Source organism: Peromyscus eremicus, chromosome 1, assembly GCF_949786415.1.
Source record: "Peromyscus eremicus chromosome 1, PerEre_H2_v1, whole genome shotgun sequence".
Classification (NCBI taxonomy): domain Eukaryota; kingdom Metazoa; phylum Chordata; class Mammalia; order Rodentia; family Cricetidae; genus Peromyscus; species Peromyscus eremicus.
In genome coordinates this window covers 142,641,702-142,665,423 of record NC_081416.1, presented here as the reverse complement: position 1 = coordinate 142,665,423, position 23,722 = coordinate 142,641,702, and the positions used below count along the sequence as shown (strand labels likewise).

At 43.7% G+C, this 23,722-nt stretch overlaps 1 protein-coding gene and 1 long non-coding RNA gene across 2 annotated transcripts in view; one reads left to right on the top strand and one right to left on the bottom strand.

The window, feature by feature from the left end:
- The window catches only part of Oca2 (OCA2 melanosomal transmembrane protein), a 294,501-nt gene that overhangs the window by 34,985 nt on the left and 235,794 nt on the right, over nucleotides 1–23,722 (top strand). The window contains exons 6-8 of the mRNA XM_059273674.1: nucleotides 8,066–8,226; nucleotides 10,331–10,410; nucleotides 13,707–13,860. Coding sequence (XP_059129657.1) covers nucleotides 8,066–8,226; nucleotides 10,331–10,410; nucleotides 13,707–13,860 — 395 coding nt within the window. The remainder of the gene's footprint in view (nucleotides 1–8,065; nucleotides 8,227–10,330; nucleotides 10,411–13,706; nucleotides 13,861–23,722) is intronic.
- On the bottom strand, nucleotides 16,913–22,425 carry LOC131919464 (uncharacterized). The gene is made up of 2 exons (XR_009381258.1): nucleotides 22,315–22,425; nucleotides 16,913–17,061 (listed from the first exon to the last, which is right to left on the bottom strand). It is a non-coding gene; the product is annotated as an uncharacterized LOC131919464 (long non-coding RNA).

The following is a 23,722-nucleotide window of genomic DNA, read 5'->3' as shown; positions in this document are numbered from 1 at the left end:
AAAAACCAAGTCCAATTTGTGTTGCCCATATACTTACTGGAGCATGGTCAGACCCCCAGTGGCCAGCCCCTTAAAGAAAATGGAGACCTCCCCCACCCCCATCCCCACAGGAAGTCATCTATTGTGGAGAGCTATACTTCAGCATCCTTATCACGATTTTTAAGAGTTCTCTTTGATGGCTTTCTGTCTAAGCTGTGACTTTTTGGGGTGGAAGTGGGATGGGGTGGGGGTGGGGGTTGCCACAGAAGCCTTTATGTCCCTCTTTCTCAACTGTGAGTCTGCCGTCACCCATACTGCTGCAAAAGTGGCTTCTTTGTTCTCTCAAGTCTCAGCTGCTGTTTTTGTCTCTTCATTTTCTCTTGCCTTGGAATCTTCTGTGGAAAACCATCATTAGAATAGTTGGATACTGAGCTCCATAGTGTTTAAGGGTAGAGACAGACAACACCTTAACCTCTGTACTGCTTGGAGGGTTGATGTAAACCTAGTCAGAAGTCAGCTGGTCTAGGGAATGCTTGAAGCCTGGAGTCTATGTGCATTGTCTGACCTGAACATGGCCCTGTCAAGGACTCCAGTGCCTTAGACCCATGGGAACAGATATTGAGTGTGTGCAAAAACTAGCAACTGTAGCTTCCTCCTCTCTTACTACTGCAACCTAAGACTCCTCCCCTACAGAGACCTCCCACGCAGACGAGCTAACTCCTCCGCCTTGTGCTGAGTTTCTGGGTTGTATAGTTGGTGCCCTCTGTCCTAGTGAGCACAGCCCATCCGATCCCAGCTTTTCTGTATGTGTGTCTATTCTTTCTTCATCCTGATTTGCTCTGGTCAGGTTTCCGGTCATGGTGCCTTATGTCTAACTATGGGGAACTTGCCTAGTCAGACATGGGAATGCCCCCGAGAGAAGCTTGCAGATAAAGGGAAAGAGAAAGGGTAAGAGTGGGGCACAATTCCAAGTGCTGGGAGTAAAACCCGGGACAAACAGAATCTAGACACATTGGTGCTGTGGGGGACGCTGAGACACTGTGGAGTAAGATAAAGTAGTGCATCTTCATCAGTTTTTAGGTTATGTTCAGGAGATGTGCTCTCAGTCCCCCGAGGAAGGGACAGAAGGTTTTCTGCTTGGGAGGAAATAGGATGACTGAGGGATTGGGCACATGGTGGAGAGACCCCAGTGTATTCCCATTTTAGTTTATGGAATCTTATACATGATTCCATAGATCTGCAGCTGTTTCCTCACAGGAGGGCAGGCTCTGTAGAACTGGATCCTGGGGAATCCAGCCCCATAGACCTTGCTCCTCTTGCTGTGAAGGGGCTGGCCACCAATACATTATCCTTAGTAAACGTAACTACACATTAACACAGCCACCGTAAAGGTGCAGAGTGTTGCCGAATAAACGGGAAACCTTTGTTGTTAACTGAGATTCACCAGGGCCTAGAAGAATGGTATCCATAGTATCCCCGCAGGGGCGGGGTCCTTACATGTCTTTTTAATTTTGTTATTTTTTTTAACTTTGTTTTGTGCCAACGGCACACACTTTTGTTACTATGGCTCTGTAGCATAGTTTGAGTTCAGGTTTTGCAATATCTCCAGTATTGCTCTTTCTGCTCAGTGTGATTTTGGTAGCTTGGGGTCTTCTGTGTCTCATATGAAATTTGAGATTTTTTTTCCTAATTCTATGAAGAATATCACTGGGTTTGATGGGCATTGCATGGATCTGAAGATTGCTTTTAGTAATATAGTCATTTTTCACATTAATTTGCCAGTCCACAAGCACAGATCTTTTAGGATCTTCTTTAATTTTTTTTTTTTTTTAAGCACCTTAAAGTTTTCATGACGAAGGTCTTTCACCTCCTTGGTTAGGTTTATTCCCAGGCATTTAAAAATGCTATTCTAAATGAGATTTTTAAAAATGGGTTTGTGTCTCTGAAAATTCTCATTTAAAAAACGCAAGGAACTAATGCACTTGGAAAGCTAAATTCGGTATTTATTATACATACACTTTATAACATCGGGTCATTTTTCTACTTGTCATTGGTAGTTTATTTTTCAAGTCCTAGTGCAGGAGTCTCCCGTTTCCCCGACTTTCACTACAGGGTTGCTCTGACGTCTGACCGAGCCTTTGCTCACTCACACCTTTGTATTTTCTTCACTATGAGAAGTGGGTGCTTGAGTTCCAGTTGGGGAAGTGTTTCCCTGTGAGATTACTCAAGATCTAGGATGTTGGCAGACTGTTCTCTCACTTTCTCCCTCCCCCTCTCCCATTTCCTTGGTTGAAAAAAATCCAAGACTTTCCCCAGCTGTTTCGGGGCTTCTTTTGCCCCCACTTTCCCCGCCTCAAAGCACTGACTTCATCTCGGCCCCCAGGACTGGGATGCTGCTCTCCCTACCACTGGGTGGCTTTGTAGCTGAATCCCCTCTAAGGATCTGCAGAGTTGCTGGGTCATGTCTTCAGTGAGACTCACAGAGGGAGGAGATGTGTCAGCAAGCAGATGATGGGACTTAGTGCTGTGCTGGGACGTCCTGTGAGGACCAACAGTAAAATCCTCCTCACATAGGCACCCTACCTAATCATAGCAGTTTAGGCAGAGAATAGATACCACCAGGCCAATCCCTCCCACCTCCCACCATGATGTGCCCCCTTTATTCTAAAGCATCTCTTCAAAGCTCTTGATGGACAGTCATGTGTGCTAGTCTCTACCAAGAGGCCCGCCGCCTGTCTTGTTCAGTGGCCCATGTTTTTTGGGCAACACAGGTAATAAGGAGCTCATTTCCTGTTTTCTGGGTGGCTTGCACATTTGGATGAAGGAAAAGATAGAAGGGGATGGGAGAGATGGGGCAGCCAGGCAAGAGGGCAGGGGTGCTGGGGGATTAGGACAATTATTATTTTGTGGGAGGCTGACTCCAGTTTCTTATGGGTTCCTCAGAACAAGTCCACTGTCACCACAGGTTTCCTATGGCTCCTCTCCCAAGACACTAGGCTCTAACGGCACAGTGAGGGTTTGTGAAAGCTGTCAGCCTGTGGCCCTCTTGGGCTTTACCCCAGGGGGAGGTAGGAGCCAACTTGGGATTTGTGTACTGCGGAAGATGTACTGAGAGGTTCCACAGAGTGAAGTTCTGCTAGAATTGAAGAAGGGGCTGAAACAGCAGATTAATTTCTTGCAGAAAATCACTCCAAGTGCCCAGAGATTATGGGAAAAAAAATCTCTTTAGCGAGTGGTTGACTGTAGCCCTTCAAGGTTTAAGGAACCTTCACCCTGAACACAAATCTTCCTGAACTTACACAGGTCTGAGCTATCACCTTGCATTCTTACATACGCTTTCACATGTAAGTTGCTTTTAGGCTCCTGTCTCCAAGTTACACTTAAATCAATTAACCATTTCAACAGAGGCAAAACCTCTAAGTTCTAGTCATTTTGAACAAATGGGGGATTTACAGAGCAAAGATATTGTAGGGATAGCTGTTAACCAGGGCCATCCGGCTTGCCGGGCAGAATTATGTTCTTTGTGGTAAGGGCTCAGGGCTCAATAAATAGCTCGTAGCCAGCTATTGTCTGTCTTGTCTGTCTCTGAACTGACAGACAGACGCAAGCTTGATGGCACTAGTTCACTACTTTTCATTATTTTTTTCCTTCCGGTCTAGGATGTTGGTGAGGCATGGCTGTGATCTTAGCACTTGAGAAGCTGAGGCAGGAGATGAAAATTCGCTGCATAGTGAGACCCTGTCTTAGAACACCAAAACCAAAGAAACAGACAAGGTGTGCTGGGGCGGAACGGGGTTCTGACCTTAGAGGGCAGTTATTAGGTGAAAGAGAATTAGGCACAGCCTATGTCTTCTTCCTTGACCTTCGCCAGCCTTCTTGGTTGGCGCTGAGGCCAGGGGCATGGGCTATGTGCTGACAGAAAGGGCTCTCTCCCGCCCGCCCTCAGTTAGGAAATACCAAGGCTATCTCTTCCTTGTGAACATCTGCGTCGCCTTGTAGCAGTCAGGCTGTGTCAGCTCAGTAATTGCAGGGTTTATTTTAGAAACCTGTAATTGCAGGCACCTGAAGTTCTTTGTCCCTGAATTATTGTCTGCACTTGTTATGGGAGAGGATGGCAAGGCTCCCAGGCCGTTAGGTAAAGGAGCGGAGGCCAGTGACCCTTCACCTACACGTTACTAGATTTCTCCCTCTCTGCTCCCCTCCCCTCCCATTCTTTTTCAACCTCTCATCCTTTCTCTTTCTCCCTCTCTCTTCCTATGCTCTTCCTCCGCCCCTTGTCACACCTTGAGCTGTGGCCAGAGCTACCAGTGAATGTAGAGGAAACAGTGTAGGGGATGAAAACCATCTCTCCCATTGCCTTTTTAAGTTCTCCAATTAGGACCCCATAAATCAGACTAACAAAACACAGATAGAATATATGTATACATAGCTAGTTATAGATATATAAAACAAGCATATATATATATATATATATATATATATATATATATATATATATAATTATTTTAAGGCATTGGCTCACATGATTGTGAAAGCTGAGAAGTCCACCTGTAAGTCCAAGTGGACCTCAAAGGCCTGGGCATTTGGGGGTGGCTTGACCCCGCCCCCCAATGGAGGCTTTTTTTTCTTTTTTTTCTTCTCCATGCTCTTGTCTGTCTGGGAGTCTGGTCTATATTCAGAGGACTCCAAGGTGGCATATGTCCCAATCTAAGGCTGAAGGCCCGAGCCTAGAGCAGGAGATGAAGATCTGGCTCACTAGTAAGCAAGCTGATCAAATCCTCCCTCAGGGACCTTTCCCACCCAGGTTCAGTGGGTTGGATGATATCTGATGTGTTGGGGAGGGCACCCAGCTTCATTAAGTCCACCAGTTCAAATGTTAACTTCTTTCGGAAACACCCTCACCGGTGTACACAGTAACTATAATCAATCAAATACCTAGAAATCTTGTAATCCAGGTAAACTGAGCCTCAAAGTAGCTATGGCAAAGGAAGAAGGAATCCTTGGGTGGGTGTCAGGAGGACAGCTTGCAGGCCAAGGAAGGGACTAAAGCCAAGGACCAGTCCAAAAGAGAGCCAAAGCTTGAGCAAGCAGGGAGCCTGGGCCCGGTAATACTGAGCCTAATGTTTAATGGCTCCATAGCAAAGCGGAAGGTAAGCCTTTGGGGACTCAACAGCGTGGGTGTCAGCAAACGTCTCTCTTTGACTGTCCCATGCCCCGCAGTGGCACATTGCCTGCTCTCCTGAAGCTTCTTTCCATGTCTTCCTCCCTGCTACAAGTCCAGGTCTGGGCAATGGGAGGGGAGTGGGGGAGGGGGTCCCTGTCCCCAGGTGAACAAGGGGAGATAGGTAAAGCTTAAATTTAGGCAAATGGGCAAGGCAGGAAGAATGTGGCTGATGCATCAGAAAATGGAGGTTTTTTTTTTTTTTTTTTTTTTTTTTGCTTCTTCATGCTCTTGTGTGTCTGGGAGTCTGGTCTATATTCAGAGAACTCCAAGGATGATGCCACAAACACACCTTCATTTGGTAACTGTGTACTGTTTAGGGACATCTAATGATGTGAGAATCCATTGTTCTCCAGAAAAGTTAAAAAAGAAAAATAAGAGTAGGAAGCAGTTCCTTTGCTTGAAGAGCTACACCTGTTAAGGAGAAAATCTAAAGTTTGAGGCCACTGTGAGCAAGCGCCTGTGACAGACAGTGCAGCAGAACCCGGAGGAAGGGGTAGAAGGTGGGCACCTCAGGCGTGTTCCAGAGAACAAGCGTACAGTGACATTCTGCAGAAGTGGGGATCAGTGAGGGTGGGTGCCCCTGTGCAGAGAGCGACCTGGACTGTGTTAGGATCACACTATGGCTGGAAGCTTTGGGTTAAAGTGAGTTTCAGGGTAGGGTTCAGCCCCAAAGCTTGCGTTTGTCAAGTGTGGAAGTCATTGTGGCATAATGCCAAACTTCAGGTTGGGCTTGCCTGCATTGGGAAAGGAAAGGCGGCTACCTGTGTAGGCCTTTATTTATTTACTTACTTATTATTTATATATATATATATATATATATATATATATATATTTTTTTTTTGACACAGGGTTTCTCCTGACACAGGTTTTGTCCTTTGTGTTGTACAAACACTTGCTTTGTAGCCCAGGCTGGGTTCGAATTCATAGAGATCCTCCTCTGCCTTCCGAGTGCTGGGATTAAAGTTTGTGTCACCGTGCCCAGCTGCCCCTTGAATTTTTGTGTTCTCTGTTTTAAATGGCTAACTGTAGGGCGTTTTAATGTGACCCTGTCACCTCCCCACAAGTGCTTTAGACCCCACAAAGACTCATGCACTATTTTGGGAGGTTGTGGAGTCTTTGAGAGGTGTGGCCTCCTGTAGGAAGCAGATCAATGGAGTGGGCCTTGAGGGTTACAGCCCAGCCTTGCTGGCCCCAGCCTCTTTTCCAGAATGCTCTCACTGTAATGGAGCCACCTGCTGTCACGCCTTCCCCACCATGAAAGACTGGATTTTCTCAAACTGATAGCCAGAATAATCGCTCCTGCTCTCCAGTGTCTTCCTGTCAGGCGTTTGTTCACACGTAGAAGAAAGACACCTGAGGGCTAGGCGGTGGATAAACGCTCAAATACTGGAGAGACGCCCGCTGCTCTTCCGAGCCTTGCCTCTAGGTGGCACTGTTCTCCTTTCTGGCGTCTTCAAGGCCTTTAGCGCTTCTTTCCTATTAAACTATTCCGAGTGTGCTTCGGGGAAAGACCAAGGACAGGAAGAGTTTCAGGCTGGCAGAGCAACCGGGCCTCTTGGACCTTTTTTGTTTTTTAAATTTTTCTCCATGGGTGACTTCCATTTTCCATTTGTCTCTTCTAAACCCAAGTATGGAGCAGTGTGGAGGAGGGACCGTCACGCAGATCACAGGGCTCGTGCAACATTTTCCTTTACCAGGGTGTTGTGTACAGTTTTAAAAAAAACAGTACGTTTTGAAAATTAAAAAAAAAAAAAAACAATAAAAAAGAAACGAACCATTTACTGACTGACTTTCCCCAACAGGCAAAGCAAATCCTGTAGCTACTGTGCCTCCAACCAACCAACCAGCTGCATTTCTAGGGTCTGAAGTCAGAACAAAGGAACCGGCCACTGGGAAATGGTGAACCCAGCAAGCTCTTCCTGGAGTCTTTAGAGACCTGGTTCAAATGCCTGGGCTAGCTGTCCTGCACACTCTGCTATCGCTCTTACACACTCAGTTATCGCTCTTACACACTCAGCTATCGCTCTTACACACTCAGCTATCGCTCTTACACACTCAGCTATCGCTCTTACACACTCAGCTATCGCTCTTACACACTCAGCTATCGCTCTTACACACTCAGCTGTCGCTCTTACACACTCAGCTATCGCTCTTACACACTCAGCTATTGCTCTTACACACTCAAAGCTACTAGGACCCGGCAGCAGAGATGGGGAGGTTCTGAGACTCAAGACACAGCTGGCGCACATGGGCTCCTATGTTTGAACAACACACACAGGCGGGGATGTAGGAGGTAAGGGGAAGGGCTGGGCAGTGCCCAGCGCCACGGGAAGAACTGTGAAGCGGGCCCTGCTTTTCCTGATAGGCCCTGCTCGACCAAGAGCTTGACCCTCAACACTCTCGTTGCTGTGGACATTATTGATTTTTGCCAGGTTCAGAATGCTTTTAATTCTCATTGTAGTTTCTCATCTTATAACCAGGGATTTGATACCCTATGACTTAGATGTGGGTATGGGTTAGTTCATTCATGAGAGAATCTGACCTTCTATGGGCCCATGAACATGGCTGGGAATTTTATGCTGGCTGTAAACAGTGTAAACAAGAAGACAGTCTTTAAGTACTGTGTAGATATCATTCAGAACTCAAGCAACAGACATTGAACATGATGGAGCAAAATAAAACCAATTGTACGTGTCATAGTGAGGGGTTGGAGTGATAAATGGGCCAGGGTATAGGGAATGGAACAAATGGCTGGATGTATATTTGTGGGCTCTCCTAGGAAGGGGTGTGTCTTGGGGGGTGTTAATGGGGAATAGTAGGTGTTTCTTCCTTGCTCTGTGGTTCACCTTGATACACCCTCAGCTGTGAGCCTCAGTGGCCATGTGGACTCCATAATGCTTCAACTGGACCTGGCAGGGCCCCTGATGGCTGGTGGACCAAGCGGTTCAGGGAAAGAAGAGCATGTCGTGGTGGTGGTGACCCAGGCAGACCCAATGGGCAACAGGGGGCGGCGACCACAGCAGGTTATACTTCTACATTATTTGAAAGGAATTGTAAAATCTCTTCATTATAAATTGAGTTTCCCATTGAACGGATTTGACGGAAGCTGAAAGGCATTAACTCCATTATTAGGGAAGCCATTGATGCTTTTCTCTCGCTTTGTCATTGAAATTATTTTTCTATGCCATTTCAGTCGAATCGCACCTGCAAGTTTTTCATGCAATAAAATTTTTTACTAGCTTATTCACAGAAACATTATGGATGCTAGCGGTTCTTGTTGTAAAGCGCAAGTCAACTTGAGACTTGCCTGACGTCAGTGAGGACAGGTGGATGCCACAGCTGCCTTGTGTTTGTGGCACTGCTAAGCACATAGGTTCCTGAGCCACATGCTGTAGGCCCTGTGCAGAGCTTTGCCTTCAGCTCCCATTCTGGAAATGCACCTGCATTCAGAAGGAGAGCCAGTAGCAATCAGAGTCTAGGCAGCAAAGGCATGATGCCGCTCCATGGAGCCTCACTTGTCCCCAAGTCCTGGTGTCAGTGATTCCATTGGATTTCCGTAGGAACACCTGCATGGAAGATATGTCCTGTGCTCAGGAGTTTTCCCTGATGTAACCAACCATTAGAAGGAAACCCTGTTTATGGGCAAGGCTGTACCTCTTACATTCCCTGTTCAGCAGATCATAGTCCACAGGACAAAAGTCTAATTATAACCAAGGATGGTAATTGTCAATGCTGGTACAACGCTAACATTCTAAATCATAGAATGACCTTAAGACAGAAACTAAGTTCCCATGTGAGGGGCACAGCCCACTGCAATGAACACGGGGGTGGGGGGTGGGGGACGGACGACAGATATGTCTACCCTGTGCCTGTTGACTCTTACGTTGAAGACCATGGGGGTATAACCTGATGCCTTTAAACACTATTTTACAATTAAAATTTTTAATTGGCATAATATGCATATATACTTATATGGTAGAGTGTAATAGTTTGACACTTGTATACATGCAGTGTGTAATAATCAAATCAGAGTAATTGACATTGCTGTCTTCCCAAACATTCATCATCTCTGTGGCAGAAAGTTGCACATTCTTCATGTTATTTTACCATCACACGTCATTATTATAGTTTTCCTGCTGTGCTACAGGTAACTAGAAGCAAGGTCTGTTGTCTAGGTGCCTTCTCAGCTATGCAGATTTACTGTCCAAATTAAATGAGTAGTGTCACGTCTCCTTATTCTTGCCGGGAGGCTCTCTGTAGCATGCTAGCACTTTGCGAATGCTCACATACAAATTCATTTCCAGAAACACAGAGAACGTTTCCAGCAGATACTGTCTTTGCAAACACCCGAGTCTTTTAAGATGGTCTCTGTTTCCTCACATATGAGGTTCTCTGTGCAGACCTGTTTTAGAGCTCCTACGTTCAATTTCTTCCATCTGGGAGGGCGACCACGGTCCTCCCTCCCACTGCAAGTTCTCTCTCCGGTCCTCCAGGCTGCCATCTGCTGTGTTGGCTCAGGGCAGGTCTGTCTGCAGCAGCAGCTGTCCCAGCTTAGCTCTGTGGAAGGAGGCTGCCGTGACACAGGGTGCTGGAGTTTCTGGGGGCAGGTTTGTGCCTTCTGGCTCTAAGCAGGAATCAATTCTAAGGAGGCATTTTATTTTTATTTATTTATTTATTTATTTATTTATTTATTTATTTATTTATTTATTTTTTGGTTTTTCGAGACAGGGTTTCTCTGTGTAGTTTTGCGCCTTTCCTGGAACTCACTTGGTAGCCCAGGCTGGCCTCGAACTCACAGAGATCCACCTGGCTCTGCCTCCCGAGTGCTGGGATTAAAGGCGTGCGCCACCACCACCCGGCAGTAAGGAGGCATTTTAAAAAATGGCCTCAGAGAACTAAAAGATTGCCCAAGACTCAAATAATTCCAATAACTTATAGTGATTTACTCACAAATCAGTATTGTTGACCCTCCTTACCCACCACAGGTTCTACTATATTCAAGAATTAGATAAACTGTAATTTGAGAATATTTGTAAAAAAAATGTGTCTGTCCAGATTATATACCCCTATGTTTCAGGGTGGTTATTCCCAAAGACTTACCATAATAGTACATTTTGACTTCTACAGGTAACTCACAACTGGACTGTCCTTTTAAATCCAAGGAGGGAGCACATGGTGGTGAGCAGAACCTTTGAGCTAGTGAGCAGGTAGGTTTTGGGTTTTGGGATGTTTTCTGGGTAACGCTTACCATCTCCATTCTGTCTTTTGCTGGTTTACCAGAGTATCCTAGACTGAGTTCTTTCTAAGGAATAACAGTTTATTTATCTACTGTTGTGAGAAGTCCAAAAGCACAGGGCCAACATCTTCTTGGCATGCAGTGAGGCCTTTTGGCTGCGTCCAATGGCAGGACAGAGCAAGCCTGCCAGCCTGGAGTGCTCTTCTTCCACAGGCTCGGGTATCATTAGGGGATTCACTCTTCGGAACTCATCTAACCCACGTTCCTCCCCAAACACTATCGACATATAAATTTGCAGATTAAGTTTCCAGCACCGGACCTTTTGAACGTCACATTCAAACTGTATCACTTGCTTACAGAAGTTTAGCCTACAGGACACCAAACTTGGGCACATGTAGTGGCAGACGAGTTATGTGATTTGAACAAGGTACTCACACATTCAGTGTAGACAGCAAGTGCAAATCTCTGCAGGAGACATTGTAACTATCCTGGTCAGGACATACGAGGGTTGACTGAAAGACCCCCGGAGGAGATCTTCCCTCAGGAGAGACCCCAAGTCCAAGGAACACACCGAAACCACGGATCAGATGCAAACAGCAAGAGGGTTTATTCAGACACAGGTACCTGGGGCGACAAAGTCTCTCGGAGGACTTGCGCGCCCTCCTTGGGTAAAGGGGACTTTTTATAGGATCCCAGGGGCAGAGGCACGGTTACAGAAGCGAGAAGCATAGTTACAGGGTTCCCATTGGTTGATTCAAAGAAGGCCAGGGTGAACTTGGGGACATATTTTTAATTCTCGGAAATTTGATGTGTGTGGCTGACTTGGCCTTGGGGGTGCTTTCCCAGCCCAACTGTTTATTCCCCAAGGCCAAGTGGCCAACCAGAGATATCTTATTTTGACTCAATGGTTACTCTCCCAGGGCGGGTGTTTTCTTGGTCCCAGGCTTTTGCAGCTGGCTGATTACGGTTTATGCCAAGTGATTTATCTAAACGTACATTTTGAAGTTAGGCCAAGGACGCCCTGTTTTTCTGGTACTTGCCTCGCAGAATGGCGTTTCTTATGCTAAGTAAAAGCCTGCTATAAGTGGGGTCTTTCATGACTTCATTACCCACTTTGAAGTGAAGGCATGTTTTAGTCAATGTTCAAATTTTATTAATTTACAAATTCTATGGCAGTTTGCCTAAGAGGTTGAGTGTCCTGGTTTTGGTATCTTTGGGGTTTCTGGATACAATCTCTTGTTCCTTGTGGGGAAGTTGGGGCTTCTTTGGCTTCTTATTTAACAGAAAGCACACTATCTTCAACCTGCATTGTGGTTGTGGTTATGACCATAGTGATTACGACCAGTCAGTTAGGGTGGACACCCTGGAGGGCTGAAACATCACACATATTTATTCAGAACTTGAAATGAGAATCTGACATCAAGCCATTGACAGGCTCAGCTTACCATGAGCGTGCTCTTCCTGGGTCACAGTTGTCATCCTCTTTTGTCTTCTCTGTATGTCTGTGTCCTTATCTCTTCTGAAGGATGTAAGTCCCACTGAATTAAGGCCTACTCTCATAGATTCATTTCACCATTCTGTTTTCCTTAAGAAGCATCTCTAAATAGTCATGTTCTTAGGAATGAGGGGTTAGGAGTTCAGCATATGAATCTGGGGTGGGAGTGGACACTACTAGGCTCACCAAAGTTTTAATCGAGAGACTTTTAGAAAAGTGCTTCTGTTTTGGCATGTTCCGAGTGAACTGTCCTCAGGCTTCCCGTATTAGGTGCTAGTTAACATTCTTGTGGACCAAAGTTTAAGTAGCTGGTGTAACGAGGACTATGGGGGTCCAGCCCCTCGATAGTTCCCTCCCAGGGTCTGGGAAGAATCTACAACCAGCAAATAATTAATCTTTGATGATAGGAAATGGATCTACATACATGAAACTTCTTAGTCTGTACACTTTATTGTTCTAAGTCAATTCTCTCTCTACACAGCTTCTATTCTGCTCTCACACCTAGCTCCTTTCTTACCTGATTTCTTTCTACATTTACCTGCTGTCTCCTCTAAGTTCTATCTTAATTCTCTCATCTTAGTTCTGCCCCATCTAGGTTCTCATCCATCTAGTTCTTTCCCACCTTGGCTCCTCTCCCATCTCCTTCTTTCTCATCTTGTTCTTCCTCATCTTGTTCTCCCCCATCTGTCTCTTCTTCATCTTCCATCTTGTTCCTCTGGTATTCTCTTTTAGCTTTTCAATCTAGTTCTTCCCATCTAGTCCATTCCTCTCCAGTTCTTACCCATCTAGTTCTTCCGTTCTCTATTTTCCTCTCTCTCTCCTCCTCTCAGTCTCCTTATTCTCTCCCTTCCCCCTAAGTCTCTCAGGAATCCAGTTATAAACCCAAGCAATAGCAATCCTCTGCCCTTTCGAGGTCATAAAGGCAGGTAAGAAGTTTCCTCAGGCAGTGACCACCAGGCTTTCTTTTACAACCCAAAATGGGAGTGGTAAAAGAGGAGGTCAACTGAGAGCTAATGACTGGTTAGTATATCAAAAAGGGGATCTATGTGCTCAGTCTATATTTTTAAAAGTGGTTAGGTAAGAAGTTATGGGTCTATTAGTAAGGTTGTATAAGAAAGGAGGGTCTCACCCTAAATTGCACAAGAAATAAAGCTATCAGCCTGAACTATGAGGCGTGTGTTGTTTCGTTTGGCCTTGGACGCTTGATAGGTATTTTAGATAAACACACTGTTAGGAGTTCTTGGAAGCACACATAACATTACAAGAAAATCACTATAGGAACCAGCTAATATATCTAAATATATCTAAAATATCACCAAGACTTCTTAAGTCATGGCTTGACCTTCGGAAAAGTCCTTGACTTTTCCAAGTAGTGGCTTTTGTGATAGTAGCTGAATTCCATCACATTTTCCTGCGGCTTGTAGCACCCTGCTTCTCTGTATTAGCAGGTGACGCACTCCATTGTGTTGATCAGGATGAAGAAAACGCATGGCTAAAACCAATTGCCATTTGCAGCCTAAGTGTTGCAGTGGCACCTTCAAAAGGCTGAAGAGCCTTTGTTGAGTGTCCCAGAAAGACTGTGCCCTATGTTTCAGGCCTGTACTGAGCACTCTTCTGTCTGTGAGATTATGTATTGGGCTGAATCACTGTGTAATAATACCTTGGGCTCTGGCTCTGGCAGTGCTGATTTGCTAGAAAGGATACTGAGGAAGTACACTAATTGTTCACTTCCTGTCCTTGATCAACCTCAAGATCTGTGATTTATTTTACAGAGAGGCTGTTTCCATCAACATCCAGGCCTCCCTCCAACAGACTCACCTTGTACCTCTCTTGCTGGCTCATCAGTTCCTTGGGGCAAGTGTTGAAGCACAAGTGACCATTGCCGTGGCCATCCTCACAGGGGTTTATACTCTGATAATATTTGAGGTAACTACCATGACTGCTTCCTATGATCTACCAGTGCCTGTGCTCAGGTGGCCAGGACAGTTTGTTATGTTTGATAGACTCAGCTTTATTTGGTCAGGTTGGAGAGGTGTAATTTCTAAGGATTAGACTGTCCCTCATTCTAGAAAAGGCAACTGTCCCCAAGTAGTTGCTGAATCATAAGGACTGACCAAAACAAGATCAGGTGCGAGAGGACCAGAACAGCTTAGTGAGATGTCTGTAAGTTGCCATCTATGTATTTTATGATTGGATTTTTAATGTTGAGTTTTGAGTACTTATATATTTGAGATGCAAATGTACAAGGTTTTGCTGGATATACAGTTTGCAAATATTTTCTTTTAGTGTGCCTGATAAAGTTTGTGTGTCTTATAGATTATGATTTAGTGTTAAGTGTGAAAACTTACTGCTCAGCTGTAAGTTCCCTAAAATATTTAAAGTTTTAGCTTTGAGCTGATATCTGTGTACGTCATAGATGGAGGTTCATTTTCAGATCCATGGATATCCAATTATTCCAGCACCATTTATCAAGAGAGTTTTCTTTCCTCTGCTGAATTGCTTTTGTTCCTGGATAAAATTTTAAAAAAAGGCAGGGGGAGGTTTTTGCAGTGGCTGCAAAGATGGGTTAATGGTTAGAACATTTGTTGCAGAGGACCTGAGTTTAATCCCCAAAATTCACATAGAGGCTCACAGCTGTGCATAACTGCCATTCCAAGGGATCTGATCTCCTCTTTTTGCTTCAGTGGGTACCAGGAATGCACATAGTGCACAGACATACGCATGAGTGAAAAACACATATACATAAAATAAATAAATCTAAAAACCATTTAAAAAGCAATTAGGGCCTTTGTGGGGCATATTTCTCAGTTCCTTATCTTGGCACATCAGTTAAATTCCTATCCATCCCCCTCCCACACTGTCTCGATCACAGCAGGTGTGTCCTGTCTTCACATTGGAGGGAACCTCTCTCACTTGCTACATTTCCCCAAAGTTGTTCAGTGTGGTAGTCATTCTTTTTCCATATACACTTTATATGCTCTTATTGTCTGTGAACATGGTGTGTCTCTTAGATTTATTTTGATTTTTGTTTTAAAAAAATCATTGTACAGACCCTATTTGATTTTTGCTAAATCTTCATGTTTCCTTCCCTTTGGAACAGTTGTAAATAGCACTCCATTTTCTTCTGTCCAGATGTTCACTGCAAGCACATGTAGATGACTTTTCAGGTTAGTTTTGTGATCTGTTATTTTCCTGACCTCATTGGAGTTTATTTTTTTTTAAAATGGGATTCTTGAGATTTTGAAGATAGACCATCATAGTATGTGTAGTGGGAGTGGTTTTATTTTTTCCTTTCCAGTCTGTATCCCTTTAATCGCCCTCCTTTACAGTAGTCATAATAAAGTGGTGAGAGTGTGCTCTCGGATCACACAGGGAGGACTTCCAGCCTCCACCACTAGCAAGACATCAGCTGGTGTCCTATAGGCACTGTTTAAGAGATTGGGGAAATCCTTTTCGTCTCCAGCTGTATTGAGAAGTCCTTCCATAACTGGTGCTGGGTTTGGTGTGTACCTGTCTGTGTCAGTCCTGTGGTCATTTGATTTGTCTGTATTAGCTAACCGGTACACTAGATTAGATGGATTTATGTTAGGACATACACTGCAGCATACTTATGATATACAAATGTTTTTCCAAGTGACTGTGACTCCAATCGTGTTAGCATGTCTTTAGCACCACCCTGCAGATTTCAATCTTTGCATTTCAGCTCCATTTAGTTTTCTCTTTCCAAAAATTCCACATATATATTTTGTTATTATTTTCTTCTTATTTTTTGGGGGAAGGGTAGAGTATTGATTTATCATTCAGGCTGGCCTCAAATTCTTGGACTCAAGTGATCCTCTGGTCTCAGCCTCTTTGAATAATTGGGTCTGTACATACATGCTACCATGCCTGGCTTAGGTATGTGCTGTTTAATCTGTAAACTTCAGCATTTTTTCTGTTGTGTTTCAGTTATACAATTAGAGTTTGATTCCTGTATGGTCAGAGAACTTACCATACATCCAGTGTAAGCTTATTAATTTTTTATGGTTCAAGGTTTTTTTAATCTGATTTGATTTATATTTTGTGGACAGAAACGTAAAATTTCCTATTTTATGACATTAGTATAACTTGCACATAAAAATTAGCCAGGCGGATCTCTGTGAGTTTGAGGCCAGCCTGGGCTACCAAGTGAGTTCCAGGAAAGGCGCAAAGCTACACAGAGAAACCCTGTCTCGAAAAACCAAAAAAAAAAAAAAAAAAAAAAATTATATATGCAACAACTTGTGAAATTCAAACTCTGCCCTTGCTCGGTTTGTCCCCAGGTAAAGAATGAAAAGAAAGCTGTAGAAGTGTTAGAAAAGTTAACTTTTAGTTTGTGCTTCTATAACTTCTGTGCTTCCAGAATTTTGTAGAGTTCCTTCACAGGTGAGGGTTCCCGTGGGCAGCGGGAGCCTCTCCGGAAGTGACGTCAGCGTTGTACTTTTCCTGGGTTGCTCAAGGTCTTAATGCATGGAGGGAGACTCAGCAGATTCCCTGAGTCTGAGTCCAGGTTATTTCCCCAGAACTAGAGGCTCTGCAGACAGGTACCCTCAGCCTATGTTGCTGCTGTCTGATCCCACAGTCCTGAGGAAGCAAGTCCTGGGGTGAACCACTAATCCACCCACCCACCCACTATCCCTATACACTGCTGTGGCCACTGCTTCCCGGACCACGGTCATTGCTCTCTGTAGCTGTGGTCCCTTTCCTGGTCTTGCCTTACCTGTTCTGCATGAAAGCTCCCTGCCTGTTCGTCAGGGTTGAGGTCAGTGCCTTGAGGAGAACCTGGCATGGAGCTAGCTCAGTTATAAGCAAATATCCCAAGAGTGCCTGCAGATGTTTGAGACAGGTGTTGAGGTCTGAGCCTGGTCAGCCTGACCCCTGAGCACTGCTCACACCTTTTTTTTTTTTTTTTTTTTTTGCTCCTGACCCACGTGTAATTGAGCAGGAAACAAAGGCTCAGTTGGGATTCCTATATGTCTTTAATAGCTGGATAGGACAGAGCCACTTCAGGACATTCCTTGGATTTTTTATACCTCTGATCCTATAGCGGATGTAGAACTTATTGGTACTTCCTCGGTGTTATATTTCTCATCCTTGTAAAGTTGTCCTCTAGGAAAGCATAGAAGAACAAAGTTGGAGCAATCCTTCTAACTCTCATACTTTGATCTATAACTGGGCCTTGGCCTTAGAGAATTTCCCAGCATAGCATACTAAAAATTCTACCCTAGCTAAGGTCTGCAGACTGAATAAAATCATATTTAAAAAGTCTTAATGAAAAAGAATTCACAGCATAAAGGAGATAATGTGTTTCCCTGACATCCACCTTGGCTTCCTTTCTGCTGGAAACACAAAGGCTCTTTCCTTTACCCCCTTATCAAACAGAGGCAGAATCGTTCAGCCTCTGTGTGAGGCCAGGCTTCACTGCTCAGGTCTTTTTGTATTTGGCTTATGCATTTATGCAGCATTTGGTTTAAAAGCTGGCCATGATCTTCTGTACAGGCAGTGCCCTGTGTCTTCCTAACCTTATTCTGCCTGTGCTATGACCAGTCTCCAGGCACAGCCTGGCCTGCATATCTGTACTTCAGTCGAGCTTGTTAGGTCTGTCCACCTGACCTCCCTCACCAGCACCCTCCATAATCTTCAGACTTGGTCCGGGTCCCACATCCAGGCCTAGTCTGGGGAGCCCTGTCTATGCTATCTTCAACCTGAGTCTTGGGCCAGGACTGAAATCCTATACACCATCCCAATCCATGTGTCCCCTTGACCTTATCCTGGTCCACCATGCCCAACCTCCAGGCCTGCCCCATTCCAAAAATCCTGCGCACTAACCCAGCTTGGTGAGTCCACCTGACTCTTCTCTGCCTTCGCCTTCCTCAATCCTCATACCTTCCCCAGGCTCACAACCAGGGCCCTGGCTCAGACTGGTGCACTCTACCTATGCTCTACCCAGCCTCCAGGTTTGGACTGGGTGGCACATCCTTCGTGCTAGCCTTTTGTGTTCACATCAGACATATAACCAAGGAAAGAAGTCCAAATTTTCAGGTCTCATTGCAAAGAAAAACCAAAATCAAACCAAACCAAACCAAACCAAACCAAACCAAACCAAACCAAACAAAAAACCAAAAAAACAAAACCTCCACAAAAAAAAAAACCATAAACAGCATGAAAGGTTAAGATAGTAAGCACGTCTCCTGCAAAATCTACAAGTCTTGTAGAAATGTTCTCCTGTGAGAATTACCTCAATGAACCCCCAAGACCAGAAACATGAAGGAACAATCATAAACATAATCAAAGAATTAAGAAGTTTAAAGATGCACCAAGAAATAACTCAACAAACTTAAAGAGAATAAATGCCTGAGTGACATCCAAAAACCACAAATATAGGTTGAAGGAAATGACAAAAACAATCCAGGATTTGAAAACTGAATTCACTAAGGATATAGAAATATTGAAGAAACTCAAGATGAAATGAAGATGGGATTGAAAAACTCAACAACCCAATTAGAAAACCCAGGGGAAGGGATCAAGCAGAAGACAGAATATCTGGACTCGACGATAAAGTGCAGGAATTAGACCACTCAAGCAAAGAATATGAAAAAAAATCAAAAGAGACTCAGGAAAGGGATATTCAGGAACTGGGAGACACTGTGAAGAGACCAAATCTTCAAATTATGGGTGTGAATGAAGGAGAAGAATCTCAGGTCAATAATCATAGAAGAAAACTTCCTCAAACTTAGGAAAGCAATACACATACAGATACAAGAAGCACACAGAACACCAGACAGACAAGATCAAAATGAAACTCTCCATGGTGTATCATAGTCAAAACATTGAATATATAGAATAAAGCAAGAGTATTGAAAGCTGCAGTTGAAGAAACCCAAGTCCCACACAATGCAAACCCATCAGAACAATTTTTTTTTTCTCAGTGGAAACCTTAAAGCCAGAAGAGCCAGGAGCAATGCACTGCAAATTCTAAAAGACCATGGATGCCAACCTAAACTACTATAACCAGCAAAACTATTTGCCATAGTTGAAGGAGAAATAAAAGCCTTCCATGACACAAACAGGCTAAAGGAGTTCATGTCTGCCAAACCAGTGCTACACTGGTTTGGGGCGGTGGGGAGGGGAGGGAGGTCATCCACTATGATCAAGTTGGTTTTAACCTGGAGATACATGAATGATTCAACCTACCTAAGCCAACAAATGTAATCAATCATACAATCATCTCAATAGAACAGAAAAGGCCTTTGACAAAATCCAACATGGCTTCATGATTATGGTCCTAGACACAGGAGGACTAGAGGGAATATACCTCAACGTAATAAAAGCTGTATATCACAAGCACATACCCAACAGTATCCTAAATGGAGAAAATCATGAAGCAACATCGTTAAATTAAGGAATGAGACAAGACTATGCACCACCTCCACTTCTTTTCCATACAGTACTTGAAATGTCATCTGGAATAATAAGACAAGAAGAGAAGGAAATTAAAGGAATACAAACAGTAAAGAAGTTAAGTTATTCCTAACTGTATATGGTATGATATTGTACAGAAGGGATTCCAAAAATGACACCAGAAAACTTGAAAAATGATAAACAATTTTATCAAAGTTGGATACAAAATCAATAGCCTTTCTATACACTACACCAGACATGCTGAGATGCAATCATGGACACACTGAAATTCACAGTAGCTCCAAAGACAATAGAATACCTAACTAAGGAGGGGGAAGACTTCTACAATAATAATTTTAAATCTCTGAAAGTTAGAGCTTGAGGAAATGACAGAATTTGGAAAGACCTCTTATATACATTGATTGGTAAAATTAATATTATGAAAAATAGCCATTCTACAAAAAGCAATTTATGGATTCAGTGCAATCTCAATAAAAAAATCCCCATGACACTATTCACAGAAATAGAAAAAAGATCTTAAAATTCATGTGGAACAGCAAAAGGCCACAGATAGCCAAAGCAATCCTGAGCAAAAAGAATCAATGTTGGAGGGATATCTATTCTAGATTTCAAGATATAAAAGCAATATAGTACTGGCATAGAAACAGACAGGTAGACCAATGGAATAACACAGAATAACAAAACATGAGCACACATAACTATAGTCATCTAATATTTAACAATGATGCCAAAAACATACAGAAGAAACACGGCATCTTCAATAAACAGTGCTGGAAAACTGGAAGTCCACATCCTGGACATAAATCAACTCCAAATGGGTCAAAGACCTTAATGTGAACCCTCAAATGTCAAAAGTGCTCTAAGAAAACATAGGCAGAATCCTAGGAGATGTGGGTGTAGAAAAGGACTTTCTGACTAGGACTCAATTTGCCCAGAAATTAAGGCCAACGATGGACAAACAGGACCTTATGAAACAAAAAAGGTTTTGTACAAGAAAGGAAACTATCAGTCAGTTGAAGAGGAAGCCCAGAGAAAATCTTTGCCAGATATCTATTTGCTAGAGGATTAATATCTAGAATATATAAAGAACAAAACAACAATGGGAAAAAATGAACAAAACAGAATCAACAAAACAACCCAATTAAAAATGAGCTGTATCTTTGAACAAAGAGTTCCCAAAAGGAGGAACAAAAATGGCCAAGAAATAGCTCAAAAAGAGTTCATCATCTTTAGCAGTTAGGGAAATGAAAATGAAAACTCCCTAGTCACAATGGCTAACATCAAGAAAAGCAACTGACCAAACAAACAAACAAACAAAAACCACCAGCAACAAGTGTCAGCGAGGATGTGAAGAAACAGGAGCCCTCATTCACTACCCGTTGGATTGTAAACTGCTGTAGCTACTATGGAAGTCATCATAGAAAATTCTCAAAAAGCTAAAAATAAATCCATTATTTGACTCAGTTATACCACTCCATGACATATTCCCAAAGGACTCACATCCTACTCCACAGATATTTGCTTAGCTACGTTCTTTGTCACCCTATTAGCGGTAGCCAGAAGCTGGGAGGTGGTGGTGCACACCTTTAATCCCAGCAGTTGGGAGGCAGAGGCAGGTGGATCTCTGTGAGTTCAAGGCCAGCTGGTCTACAGAGTGAGTTTCAGGATAGTCAATACTACTCAGAAAAACCCTGTCTGGGGGGAGAGGGGGAGACAGGAAATGGAACATCTTAAATGTTCTTCAAGTGATGAATGGGTGATGAAAATGCTGTGCATATAAACAAAGGAATACTATTCAGTTATAAAAAATGAAATCATGAAACTTGCTGGTGAATGGATGTAACTAGAAAATATTGAGTGAGATGACCCAGACTCAGAGATTCAAGTGTGACATGTTCTTTAATTCATGGTTCCTAGCTCTAGATCTTTATATGTGAGCATATAACCACATAACCACAGAAACCGGGGAAGTTAAATAGGACCTGGGGTGAGGTCTAGAGAGAGGAAAATCAGGAATCAAATATATGAAGAGGGAAATGGGAAAAATGGGGGAGAGGCTTTAACTTGAGAGGGATAAATAACTCTGTGTTGTTTGAAAAATCTACAAGGAATCTTACTAGTTTATATTTACCCAAAATTACAATACTCTATATAATACACACTTAAATGTTAAATGAAGTTAGGCTACTTGAGGTGATAACACTTTTCCCAAGAATCATAGACCATTTTATGAAATTCCCAGTATCAGATGTGAGAAACCTCCTTTGGTCAGGGGAAACAATATAGGTTATTCATTTGCTCTTGTTTGAATCCTCAAAGTTGAAAGTTCAGAACTCAGAGGAATCAAGCTGGCTCTGACCCAAAAGCCTCTTCCCTGAGAACTAGTACTTTCCTAGTACTGGAAGGTGCTATGCAAGCTGCCAAGGGAGTAAAGTAATCAACGGTCCTACCCAGCTGTAATGCCTATGGACCACAGCAGTAACCAACATGCAATATAGCCTTAAAGGTGTAATAGGGGCACTTACAGTCTTGGCAGTAACCAACATCTGTCTCATTGGACTCATGGCCCGATTAATAGGAGGGAAATCATGCCTTATACTTTAAATGCAGCCAACTACAAAAGGACACATCTTTGGAGAGGGAGGGAGGAGGCTGCACTTCAAAATGTAATGTGCACAGCACAATGTTGGTCCGAGCAGTAGCTCCGAGCCAGGTTGTCTAAGTTTTCTTTTGTAATGGTTTGCAGAGCTGAAACTCAAACACCACCTGCGGCCAATTACTGTTCCCCTAACTCCCTGTGCATTTGTTTGTCTTCAAGCTTCTTTTTACTATTGTTCTACCCAACAAGTTTTCTCCTTTACCTATTTCCAAAGATCCTTCCTTTTCTTCTTTGAAGAAGATTTTAGAATTTCAGGAAAACTGATGAATTGGCTTACTTACACAGGTATTGTTAGTGAAGTCAGCTTTCCTGTCCAGAGGGTTTCAGTCCACCTGAGGGTTTTAGGTCATCAACTCTTCAGTCTTAATGGTGTTAGAACCTTCTTGAAGCCAGAAGCTTTTGTTCCTGAACATGAAGATAGTGAATTGGCTTGAGTAGTAGAGGGCCAGAGGAAACAGTGCAGGAAGGACCACAGTGAGACTTGGAGAAAAAGATAATGGTGTGGATAGCCAGCAGAGGAACCAGTGCAGGAAGGACCACAGTGAGACTCAGAGAAAAAGATAATGTGGATAGCCAGCAGAGGAACCAGTGCAGAAGGACCACAGTGAGACTCAGAGAAAAAGATAATGATGTGGATAGCCAGCAGAGGAAACAGTGCAGAAGGGCAAGCACCATATTTACACTCTTTGAGAAGCTGGACCTTGTCACCAGGCCTTCCATAGATGAAGAATTATAACACACAGAAGTCACATCACTTGTACAAAGTCCTTGGGCCAGTAATGGCAGAGTGAGAGATTTAATGGCTGCCTTTGGAGTCTATGCTTCTCCCCAGGTATAGTGCTTCTCAAAGGACACAAAACAAATAACAGAACCTGATGTCTAGCCAGAGCCTTGAGCATGGGTCAGACTAATAAATTTGCATGGACAGACTAACAAACACCCATCCTTAAGATGGTTACATGAAGCCGGGCGGTGGTGGCGCACGCCTTTAATCCCAGCACTTGAGATCTCATGCTTTGCTTGGAAAGCACACACACCTTTAATCCCAGGAAGTGACATGGCTGGGTGGAGAATGGTATATAAGGCATGAGGAGACAGGAACTAAGCAGCAGTTCAACTGAGACCTTCAGGGGTGAGGACTCAGAGGCTTTCAGTCTGAGGATTTGTGGAAACAGGATTGGCTGAGGAGTTGGCAAGGTGAGGTTGGCTGTGGCTTGCTCTGTTTCTCTGATCTTTCAACTTTCACCCCAATATCTAGCTCCAGGTTTTCATAATATATATATATATATAAAATCACCTTTTAAGATTCATGTTACAGGCCTAACCTTTCTCGTATATCCTGAGGTTCATGAGTTTGTTTCTCTGAGGACTGAACATTCCTAAAAGTGGGGGCAGGTGCCTCCAGCCAGCTAGGACAAACTCTGATGACGTGAGGGTACCACACCTCATTCCTTGCCATCATCCAGTCTTTGTATCTCCTCATCCAACCTCCTCTAGGAGACAGTTCTTAGAGTCACCTGCTAGAGTGAGCGCAGCAGCCACACACCTCAGGCAGAGGCAATACTTCATGAGGCTCAGTCTCACAACATGGGTTATGAGGACTGGCCTAGCTCCTTTCTCCCAAGTGTGGCAGCCACCACTCGGCATCTGCCGGGGACCAGCCTCAGCAGTTTCGGGGGTCCAAAGGAT